Source organism: Meleagris gallopavo, chromosome 20, assembly GCF_000146605.3.
Source record: "Meleagris gallopavo isolate NT-WF06-2002-E0010 breed Aviagen turkey brand Nicholas breeding stock chromosome 20, Turkey_5.1, whole genome shotgun sequence".
In the NCBI taxonomy this organism is placed as follows: Eukaryota; Metazoa; Chordata; class Aves; order Galliformes; family Phasianidae; genus Meleagris; species Meleagris gallopavo.
This window is the reverse complement of record NC_015030.2, coordinates 650,120-662,442: the sequence shown is the minus strand read 5'-3', so window position 1 is coordinate 662,442 and position 12,323 is coordinate 650,120. Positions and strand designations below refer to the sequence as shown.

Genomic DNA, 12,323 nt, shown 5'->3' with positions numbered 1-12,323 from the left:
CTCATCAAAAACATGTTTCTAACTCAGGTAAAATTTACTTGAAGATCTCCAACATAAAAGAAGCTACCAGAAACAGGAACAGACCACAGAGGATATATCCTGGGAAAGCAGAAGGCACCAAGCTGAAGGAAAGAGGCAGCAACATGCACAGCAAAGCAGAAGCACACTATAACCAAGGACACTCTGAAGAGTCCAGGCAGAGGGGAAAGCTTCAGGTGCAGTTTTTGAGACTTGCCACTGACTGAACTCTTGGGACCTGGTAGGGAACTTGAAGAGAAAAAAGTCGGGACATCTTTGCAAGCTGTCTGCATTCTGCCACACAAACAGGCTGCGGGGGTGTCACCCATCAATCTAGATTGGTGGATCTGAGGATATAAACCTAATACTTTCTGTGACAAGGTATAACTATTATTTACCAGTGTCAGGAACAGCTCTGTGCCACACTTACATTCAAACTTTATACAGGGATATGCTGAAGTTAGAAAGCTAGAAAATTCAGGGAGGGCTAATCAACGTATATAACTCCCTTGAAACTCCATATAGGTAGAAATACATTCCTCAAACTTATTCATTTTAGTGCTAAAGAATCTAGCACAGTTATGTATTTCACAAGTAACACAGAAACAAGAACATCTCTCTAATGAAAAATAATAAGCAGTGAATAAAGAGACAGGAAAATGACAGTGAACAGGTCTTGCATTATCAGCTACAATTTATCTGAAGTTAATCAACTCTGGATGGCAGTAGCTCCAGTGTAAGAGGAAGATCCCAAACTCAACAATTTCAATTCTGAAAAAAACAAACAAACAAACAAAAAAACTCCACCTCTTTTACATTGAATCAAATGGACAGATTTGAACAACCTAGAAAAAAATGAAGTATTCAGCCTGCATATAAAATAAAACTGCTTACTGGCTAAATCATTTCAAAGATGTTTCACTAGTTGTGCCTTTGGCTTTATACTCACATGTGTGGATTTTGGAAAGGAACTCCTGAAGTGTTTAGAGTAAATCTTGCCGTAGACTTGAAAGGTGGATTTGCAAAATTTAACTTCAGCGCTTTGCGTTTACCTGGGAGACAACGAACACAAAGTAAACTGTTTGTCAGCAACAAAACAGCATTTTGTAAGAGCATCAGGAAATAAGTAGAAACAATACAACACTTTGTAAGAAAAGGAAAACACATTTCACAGTTACATAAGCAAATCATAACTTCTGTTAGGGACACAGGAATCAAGAAAGTGAATCAATTCTCACCCCAAGGTCTTCCCTGTCCCATTCCACATCAGTCACTAAGCAGAGGTGTCCGAGGACTTCCCATGGCAACTGGAGGACCAGCATCAGCAGCCAGAACTACCAACAGCCATGGGGAACCTCCACATCGGGGCCTGAGCTTCCTCCACACACAGTCCTCATTGAAACACATTTCACACTGAGCTCAACTCCAGCCTGGTGGCAAAGGGGACTTGCTCTACTTGGTACATCCACCAGAGCCAGGATGGACAGCAAAGGTAAAGGGGAAGCACTGGATGTATTACATGAAACCCCAACTGCAGAATCACTGACATTCCTCAGCCTCGCAGCAAATTAGGCACAATCAGGCTTAAGCGAGGATGCAGGAGATAGGCTGTGTGCTCCTACTGCCAAGTGGGTCACCAAGCAGAAAGTAAAGCTCAGCCCGACACAGCAGTGACCAGGTGGGAGAAAGCTTTGCTCTGCAGCCAGCTGAGACGCTGTGCAGAAAGACATACAGAAATAGGAAGGTGGAAATGGGGGGGAAGAGCTGCTGGGCACCGCTCCAGCCACCAGCTACGTATTTCTTAAGCACCATCAGAATCAGAGCCTACAGAAGTAAGACATCCTTTCCCAGCCCTGCTACTGGGCTGCAAAAGATCCCACCTTGTTTCCATGTGGGCTCAGGAAAACCAGGCACCGCACAGCCCCGCACCAACACAGTGCAGCCGAGGTCTCCTCTGCCCACAGCCTCGCAGGACTCTAAGCACAAACCTTCCAGAGGCTCTCACTTCCTGGGCAGGGGTCCAAAACTTAGCACTACCTGCAGGGCAGGCACTGCAACCAACCACCTTGTGAGGCATCGGCCTTCAGCAATGAACCCAATACCCAGAGTCCTCCAGCACTTTTCTGCCTGCGCCCTGAGGTGGGGATTATACTCCTAAACATACCGTGGGAAAAGCAGAGAACACTGTGGACCACAAGGCCTGAGCATAAACACCACTGCACTCTGCACTGCTCCTCTACCTTGCTCAAAGGGATATGTGCTTTTAGTGACTTTGGGACAATGGCTTCCCACTGAAAAAACTAGATACAAGTCAAAGCCATGAAATACTACCTGCCACCCCAGACAAGCCCACAACATATGGAGCTCCACAGTGCTCCTCTGACCTTCCCCATTTGGTATCTTCATTCCGTGATGATCTCCTACGTCCTCTATAATACCTTTTATTTTTCAACCACGGATGCATACTTCTAGCTTCACTCCTGCTGCAATACAGTAAGCTGTTTGGAAATATCTGCATTTTCTAAGCATCACCTCATTTGTTACACACGAGATTTGCAGGAAATGCAACAGCACAAAACCAATTATTCAAAGCTTTGCATTCCACCACCTAAAATAAAAAACCACATCATTCTTAGCTGACAATTCACCTGCAGATTTTCACAAGGCCCCAGCTGGTAATACAGGATCTTACATCACTACTGATGGGAGAGAAGAGGGTCAGTGAGGTTGCCCAGCCTAGGGACCCAGCATGAGGCACAGCAGGCTGTGGTGAGGACAGCAGCACTGCAGAGCTCAGTGCTCCCCAGGTGCCTTTCTTGGGCATGTTACCTGAATGAGATTACACAGTATGGTCTGGGCTGCAGAAACGCATGGAAACAAACAATAAGATGCTTGTTTTTAAAAACTATGAACGCACTGCAAGAGGGTGATCAACAGCTTTGCTCATCCCAAAAGTAACCCTGCTCATCAGAATACAGAGAAATGCCACTGCTGGTGCTGACAGCTGATCTGCTTTGGGGTAGTTCTGCTCTCATACTGGATCTGGTAATTTAGAGCTTCCATCATTCTCCCGGTTTTGTTTTATTCACATCCTGAAACACTATCCTTCTCTTCCCGGGGCAACAGTACAGCAATGCCATATGATTTTCCACTTGGAACCACAACATTTACATGACGTGAGCGTTTGTCCTTGAAGCAGCCCAACACTGAAAGCTACGCAATTAGCTACGGGCTCCTATCAGTAAGATTTCCTCTTCTGAAGACCTGTTCCTATTCTTTACCTACCTGCAACACTTTATGCACTAAATTTCCTTGCAATGAGTGTACTTTTGTTTTTAAATCACTGTTACACATCAATCTATGGATTTCTATGTCATTAAGTTTCTAAGAATACTTTCAACAACATCAATTCAACACCTGGAGCTGGATTTTCTGCAAATCCAATAAACGCAGAAGCATGACCTACCTCAGGAAGGCAAACAGGATGGTTTGCTTTTTCCTCAAGATATTAACAAGGAAAAGGACCAGGGGAAACATGGCCTTGTTGAGAAATGCTGAGAATTTCCATCCACATGCTGTAAACAAAACAACACAGCACGTTCTCCTCCTCAAAATCTTTCAAAATCAAGCACCTTTAGCTACCCAGTCTGGACTGCGAGTTTCATTCCAAAGATCTGAAAGCTCCATGCCCTCACTGCTTACAAAGACTTCACTCAAAACTAATGGAGGCAAAAGAGCTTCTTTGGATACATGAGTTTTGCTGGTGATTTTAGCACAGACAGATTAAATTCAGACCACCCTGTTCTTCCCTCTAAACTAAAGAGGCCAAGGACTGATGTTGCTTCTGAAATGAGCTAATGCCACTGCCACCATCAAGGCTGCACGCACAACGCTGTCCTAAAACATGCTGTAAAACGATGTAAATTAACCATCCTCTGAAAGCTTTGCTAACAATACGTAACTCTGACCATTGACTGCTCTAACATCTGCACCTCTGGAAATTGCAAATGCACCAGAGAAGCAATATTCAGAAAAAAACCAACAAGCAGAAAGCAACACCCCTCATTTTGGAACATACTGCTCTCTCATAAATGAGGCTAAACCTCAAAAACAGACCTGAAACTATGATAGTTTTTCAGCTAAGGTCTTACCAATTTTGACTGACAGATTTGTTAAGCTGCATGTTAATGGTCATAACGATGTTATTTTTTGAATGCAAGATGGCCTTGGCTTTCTTGAAGTGGCAAGAAAGCTTATGTTTTGAGGGCATCTAACCAGGATTGTAACTATCCTAGGCTGTACTTCTCCCAGAGCCCAAACAGGCTTTTCTCTGAAGTTAATTTTCTATCCATAACATGATAGTAATACTTATTCCAAGTCACTACTCTCATTAAATAAGTGTTCCTCTTTAAAAAGGATTTGAAAACAAGACGCTGCTTTAATATCAGGCTGCTACATGGACAAAAGTAACAGAGATGCTTTCCCTGTATGCTGCAACTGAACAGCCACACATCCCCTGGCATTTCATTGACTGAGGGCCAAAAAGGACCCTGTGGAAGAAAAGCAGCTGGGAAGCCTTGCAAGGCGCAAACCGGAGGCCACCTGCACAATGGCCACAGCAGAACAACCCAGGCTCAAAATGCACACACATTTCCTGCTGCATGAGTAAGTGGATGCTAGGTTAAGTACATAATTATTTATGTGCTGCTATCCATCACCAGGATTAATCCAGGCACTTGGCTCTGCAATTAGGTTCTCATCACTCATTTTGAGGCTTCTTTACCACAACCACAGCCAACCTATCTTTGTATAAGAGGAAACGGCCATCTCTCAGATAACATGCAGTACGAGGTATTCCTCCACTTACATTCTGTATTATCATTTTTACTTCACCACAGACATCTACGACTTCCCCAAGGCTCTAAGTCACCTCCTGTTGGACAAAACAACCACTTTTCTCCTGGAATTTCCTTACCCCAACTCCTGCATGCCACACCTATATAACAGATATTCACAATATCACAATATTCATGTTACACATAAGAAAATGCTTTTCAACTTCTCAAAACAACAGCAGATAAATGGATTTTCTGCTGGGTTTCTGTCTTGCAGGGCCACAAACTGACCCTTATGGAAATGCTTTCCACTTGGTCCAAATCTGCCCTATCCACCACCTGACACGGTGTGAATGTGACTGTCACGGTGCAAATGTGGCTCTTCTCTCTGGATTCCAAAGCCTCTCTGCTGTTTGAGGAGCAGCAATATGCCAGGAAGCCACTTTACACTTTATTTCCTTGCTCTAGTATTGCAAGAAAACAGAAATAAAATAAAAAATGAGTTGTGGCAGAAAACAGCAGGCAGATAATCAGGGAAACTGCAATAGCTTTGTAGCCTTCTTACCCTTGCTTGATTAAGCCAAAATATGTCATAAAAGCATGAAAATAGGACAGGACGTAGGAGGTCAGGCAGGTGGGTGACCTGCTTCAGTCTGAGAAAGAAGCTGAATGCTTGAGGACACCTTTCTAACAGAAAACTGCAAAATACCAGGTCTGATCAAAAAGAAAACGATACGCACAGATCCCTCTGCTCTTCCAACAACTCTTATTATTCAAACAGTTAGATCTTTTCTGCTAACAAAACGCCTGCTTTGATGTAGCAGGCAGGATTCACTGCTCGCTGTCTCCATTGCTCCTAACACAGTACTACTTCCCCATAAGCCCTTCCAATCTGTAATCTTGCTGTTAAATTTCCTTTCCAGCCTTGCTCATGGAGGTACTCCAAAATCAGCACTACTAATTTGAGAGTAAAGCAGGCTTCCAGCCTTGCCCTCCAGACAAACTATTTCATAAATAAAAACTAGCCAAATTTTGAAACAAAACATGAGGAACTTCAGCATGCACAGCAGTTTATTTGGGGAGTATGAATGGAAGGAGATAACTGGTATTTCAGTTAACAGTTTTACAAACTCCATCTACAGAAACTCGCTTTGATGAATAATAGCAGAAACATTTGCAGTATGTCTGTTACTGACATCCTTTTCCCTCTAATGAAACCTTTGATTCAGAATAGTCCAAGAGCCAGAATTCAGATCCAAGACGACGACTCCAAGCACATGCTAAGTGTGCTCATTTTTAGAAGTCACCTTATTATTTATCCATAATTCACCTGCAGCTCCAAGTATGCTTCCACAAAAGCACAGAAGCCCAGATCAGCCAGAACCCGGAATGGTTACTGGTCATTACCTTCACTGGTCATGAAAACACTGAAGTAAAGCACTTGGACTCAACTAAACATGAGCAAAACAGTGATTGAACGACAGGAGGAGGCTCACAGTTCCACAGATGCTCCGCACCAGCAGACATGCACCTCCATAAATTGCAATACATGGTTTATGCTGCACCCAGCAGCACTTGCAACAGCTTCTATAAATACCTTTCTTACAAAGCCTGCCTAAAGTAGGTTAGGCTGCAAGTGCAAGAAACTGCAATCAGATTAAGATTAGTTCTCTCAGACTAGAAACTCCTATCAGCAAAGTCCTAAGAATGAAGTCTCTGAAATCCAGTGTTAACCTACAGCATTTATTATCCTCGATGCTACCCTGCATGCAAATTATCAGCCATATGAATAACCATAAACGAAGTTAAAACTACTTGAGCCTTGAGAGCAGATCAATCATGTTAAAAGAGCTTAAATCAGACAGTGGACAAGTGTTACATGCTGAACTTCAGAGGACACCCTTACACGTGTGCACCAATGTGCACAGCAGTGCTGTGCCAGGCAGGCAGATCTCTGCCCAGAGAGAAAGGAACAGTAATGTGAGAAGTCACCTTTCCACGAAACTGGAGTTCAGGCAACCTCTAGCAGGAGAGCGTTAATGTAGCACTCAGCCACAGCCCACTGCCAAGGCTAATGAAACACTGCTGGAGAGAAATTGGAAGGTGCATTTGTTCCATGCAACTTCACCTGGCCAGTATGTGAGGCTCCTGGAGTCCTTCTTGATGTAAAACAGTAATTAATTATGCAAAGGGCTGTGCCAGGTGCCTTTTTGTAATAAAAAGAACAAGAAATTATAAAATATACTGTGAGGAGGAGCACTGAGGAGGGACTGGCTGACTGTTTTTTTTTCTTTTTAATTTTAGGAGCATGCACTTAGACTAAAAGCAGGGGAAAAAATCTGCCCTTCAGACCTTTGCTTAAGGTCAATGGAAAGGATTTAGCTTCTTTGGATAAAGCAACAAGTATGTTTCCATCATCCCTCTGGTTCCCTTATGCCAGAAAAGTGGCAGCGTCAATCAGAGCCGCATCCCACTGGCTGTTACACACCTTGGCACAGCACCGAGCCCCTGTGCGAGGCGGAGCGGCCGGCACCAGGAGTGTGGGGGCTTTTCCGTTTGAAGACACAGTTATCCCAGGGGGAGGAGCAGATTCTGTTCACCTCAGGGCTATCATACCAGGTTTTTCAATTTGGAAGACAAGAGATCACAACTGGATCTTGCTGGGAACAAGAAACACCAAAGGTTAGCAAGCACTCCTTTGCTGCCCGAGGAAAGAACAAAGAAAGTCCTTGGCCATCAGGTACCTCCTGACACCCAGCTTTGGATTTAAGATGAGTAATTGCTGATAACTCTAACACAAAACAGGCCATCGGGGCAGTGACTCATTGATGTTTTGGGTGGGATTAGCGTAGCAAATCTGGGTTAATTTAAGCACAATGTTCCCTAAGAAGCCAACAATAATGAGCGAAGCTTCTGCCTCTGCCTCTGCACATCTCTTTGATGCCTCTCCCTTTTCCCAGGGCTGGCACCACAGGTTACCCTCAGGAGGAAGCACGCTGCCACTGCAGTGTCCCTGCCGTAGTGCTGCCACTCCTTGCAGCTAACATCCTGCTGCACACCTCCATGGCACAGGAGGCCTCGTTTCTGTCACACCCTGTAAAGAAGCCTGCTAAACAAATAGCTATTTTTCAAGCCTTGTACCATCCATGTGCTGCCCAAGAAACAGTGATTTTCTGCAAGTGGTTTCAGTGCAGAGAACACCAATCTCTAGCAGCTCCTGCTCCCTGTATGACCCTCACACTCACAGCTCCTCTTGACAAAAGCCCTCAGCAGCCTTCCTGCAATGCGTGCAGGTACCAAAGCACCACCAGAGCATAAAGACCATCTGCTCGGGTAAGGGCTCAGCATCACAGATCTCATTCTTGTTTCTAAGCCCAGGAAAGCTGAGGTGCAGTTTGGCAGCACAGGATGAATGAGCAAGGCAGGCAGTGAAGAACCAGGCAATGCTGGTATCAGCCCTCAGACCAAGGGCCCCCTAACAGTGACACTGCTGCAACTCTGTCACCTGGTTTTACCTTTAAACCATGACAGGTACATCAAGCAGATTTAAGAAAATGAATCAAATTGTTTTGAAACAGATGGTTCAAACTGGACAGTGGGAGGCTGAAAGGAACATCTCAGAAACCTTTCCAAGTTGTGGATAAACCAAGAGTTTGCAGCATGTGCTATCTTCCACCACTGGTGTGGAACTGGTTGGTGAAGCAGAGCGCGTGTGAAAATACTGCACTAATGTGCACAAATAAAGTCTTGTGAGCAACTTGTGCTAGGCCAAACTCGTACTGCAGCAAGCATTTACCACAGCTGCTGTAGGAAAGGATGATGCTCTGACCCTTAGGTCGGAGCTTCTTCTCCACTTCACCACAAATTCCATTAGAAAGAATCCTCTGTAGCGCAGCAGGCCTCTATGTTGTGACAGGATCTTTGCGACATATGTTTGTTTTTCCAAATAATATCACCTGATACCTATGCAGAGCTAAAAATACACTGAGCCAAATTTTCAAGTTAGGATCTGCTCCAAGTAAGCTAGTCTCCTTCTTTGTGAACTCCTGTTCTTTTGCACATCTAACCATTAGATTTAAAAACCTAAGAAAGAGCTGACCCTTTCAGAAAATGTGGCCTCAGCTGCAAGCTTTTTTTTTCTTTTAAATATGTTTATCTACCTGGATTCACAGAATCAGAACACCTCAACTTGGAAAGGAGCCATAAGGATCACTGTGTCCAAACCCCAGCCCCACACAGGACCACTCAAAACCCAAACCCCGTGTATGACAGGCGGTGTCCCAGCGCTCCCTGAGCACCGACATCAGGGCCGTGCCCACCACCCTGGGCAGCTGTTCCATGCCCACTGTCCTCTGGGGCAGACTCCTTCCCTGACCCCCCCAGCTGTCCCCTGTCACAGCCCCATGCTGTTCCCTCAGGCCCTGTCACTGCCCCACAGCTCAGCGCCGCCTCTCACAAAGAAGCTGTAGGCCACTGCATTGGGAAAATTTTGGTCTGTTCCTTAAAACTTTATAAGCACATGGTTCCAAAACTCATTTTTGCTTAGTTCTGCTGAATTACAATGGAATACTGAGCTACCGCTAAACAACAAATCAAATACAGATCTACAAATATATGAAAGTTCTTAGCCATCTTTGAAAGTACTTCATTATTATTAACTCCTTCTTCAAAGAACTTTTACACAGTTAAACCCAAGTCATTTTTTTTTTGCTAAGCTTCAAATATGACACCTGTAAACATGCACAGATCTATTTTCATACCTCTCCAATCTGCAATTTTGGAAAAAGACATATGCTTTCATTCAGCAGGTAAAAGCTAGACCTGCAGAGCACTCCCCTGGTCTGACTGGCCCCAGGGCCCCTCATTTGCTCACATGCTGTTTTCACAAGACAGCAGATTCCTGATGCTGGGAGGGGAGTGTGCTGTGCAGCACTGCAGCTTTCCTCCAGAAAGCATTCACTGTGGCCATAAGTCCTTTACAGTTCTCCTCAGAGCACACAGTACTTTGCTTTTCCATCTCCAACTTCTTGAAAAGCGAAGGAAAATTCACATAGCAGGGGGAAAAGAAAAAGAAATAAACCCAAACTTAAACAAATATTGGTCTATTTTCCACTGAAATTACTTTGTTCATCCCCTTCTTCATGTCGATATCCAGCAAAAACTGCCAAGCACATCTATAACTCGAGTTATTTCTCAGCACCAAAATAACTCATGCCTGACAAGCACACAGAGGCCTTACAAAGCACAGCCACGTTGCCCTACAAACACCAGCTCTTGGTTTCAGATTTCTAACAGGGGGAAAAAAGAAAAAAAAAACCACTGCCTTCCTTGCATGCTCATTAAAAAAAATAAATATATTGAGATTTATGCTGTCTTCTGAAGCCTGCAATATCAATTAGTAGTATTCTGTAGCATATTACTATAGAAGCAGTCCCCTTGTTTCACACAGCTGAGACATGCAGCGAAATGTCAGACAGCGTAGCAAGTCTTCATTTTTGTTAGCAAAGACAAATACAGGTGGAACATGACAGTGCTGAAAGCTCTTAAGTAGGAGCTGAACAGCAGCACAGAACCAAATCTGGTCCAAGCCAGAATTTCTGCAACAGTCAACTCCATATAACATCACACAGCCTTCTGGAGCTGTAAGCAGCACAGAACACAACTTGCTGTAACAGTTGGTGCAACTCTTAGCACAGAACTCAGACCGTTACAGGGGAGAGGATGGAATGGATCGATTCAGATCAGAAGCTCACACGGGATATTTTTCACAATTCTAATGAAAGCAAGAACTGTGCAGAAAGTAAAGAATATAAAGAAACTAAGAGCTGCATTGACCTGCGGCATAGGAAGCTGAAGATTTTGTGTTTTTCCTTTCTTGTAGGCTTCTAGGTGAGTAAAATCCCAGCATTTCGAGCTCCAAGGAAGTGGGACACCTAAAGATCTTGGCTCCAGCACACAAATCGCAGTCTGCAGGTATAGCTCCAGCTTCCTTCTTCTTCTACCATCTAGATCAACACGTTCTGCTCCCCAGCCAGCTCACAGGTGAAGGAGGCACACCAACCCACTCCCTCCCAAGTGCATGAGGAAAAAATAGTGTTTTTATTACTATACAAAGATGCCTTTCAGATGCTGCTCATTCACACTGCCCTGATCCTGGGGTTTGCCTCACCATGGTCAGTACTAATGTCACACAAAGGGAAGACCTGACCTTCGGAACATGAAGAATGAGCACAGCATGATCTTCAGGCCCTTTGTGCCCATGCCAACACCAGAAGCACCACTTTGCTTTTTCCCCTGCAGGAGATCAGTCCCAACTCCCCAGCCTGCTATACCCACCACCTTCATTGTCAGCTGCTCTAACCACAAGCCAGCACAGGGAAGAGTTAAAAGAGCAATGCCTCCTTCACCATTTATCAGGCACCCTGGGACCAGAGCATTAAATCAGACACGTAACATGCAAAACACATGTAACCCACAAAAACAGCTCCCTCTGCAAGAAATTCCACCCCACCTTCTAAGACCACTATTTCTTACTTCTTTGCATTTCCCTGAGGCTGCGCACATGGGGATCACATGGCCTTGAATGTTCACTGCCATAGAAGGAACTCTGCATGAACATAGAAACATACCCCACATAGCCAACCAAAACCTATGCAGCCATCATCTCCCAGACTGTCTTACCGGGGAAGATGATAATAGGAAACCCTGGAGAGCACATACCTGGGCACAACAGCAGAGCTGCTCAGTACCCAAATCACCCAGATGCTTAGGAGATGCAAAGATTCAGCGTCCTTGGAAGAACAGAAGAGTTTTGAAGCATAGTTAAGTGTCATATCACTGTTTAAATGATAATTTCAGAATACCCCCAAATAGCTTTCCTTTCCCATAGAGAAACTCTTTGTAGACTCTACACTTTATAAATGCAGTCTGGGGAATGCAAGCCATGGCCATCCTGTTAAATTTCTCTTTTCTTTTAAGTCCAACATGTGTGAATTACGCCAGGGTGGGTCAGGAAACCAGGAGATGCAGATCTATCCCCCACTGCTTTTGTTACTGTCTTTTCAGCACCTATTAGAAGCAGCCAGCACTGGTGAAAAGTAATACCTACTGGTAGCCATCCCTACTGAAATGTTCTCCTTCCAGGGCCCAAGGATGTGGAAATAGAGACGGAATTTGCTCTAAATTACAGCAAATGATTCTTCACTTATGAATAAAATCATAGTCTTTCAATTTCCTGTAAAAAGAACTCCATCATGCTTCCCTTCGTAAGGGCTCCTTGCCACACACAGTTTCGGACTACATTTCCTAAATCTCAGATTACTCTTGGAAGAAGCTTGGCACCTGCAGGAGACAGGGAACCACCTCCCAGCAGTGTCTATAGCACAGCATGACAGCAGGCACTATGGGGCACACAGGCCTGCTCACAGCCACAAAGTCCTGAAACTTCTCTTTTTTTTTTTTTAAAAAAAA

General features: G+C 44.3%; 1 protein-coding gene across 4 annotated transcripts in view; it reads right to left on the bottom strand.

Moving 5' to 3' along the window:
- MAP2K4 (mitogen-activated protein kinase kinase 4) overlaps window positions 1-12,051 on the bottom strand; it is a 67,068-nt gene extending 55,017 nt beyond the window's left edge. Inside the window, exons 1-2 of one of the 4 annotated variants that reach the window (XM_019621582.2) lie at window positions 10,689-12,051; window positions 968-1,070 (exon numbers count right to left, since the gene is read on the bottom strand). In XM_019621582.2, the coding sequence (XP_019477127.1) occupies window positions 968-1,070; window positions 10,689-10,761 (176 nt within the window). In that variant the 5' untranslated portion in view covers window positions 10,762-12,051. The remainder of the gene's footprint in view (window positions 1-967; window positions 1,071-10,688) is intronic. The other 3 variants (XM_010721185.3, XM_019621583.2, XM_010721188.3) reach the window with 3 other exon arrangements.
- Window positions 12,052-12,323: the final 272 nt, after the last annotated feature.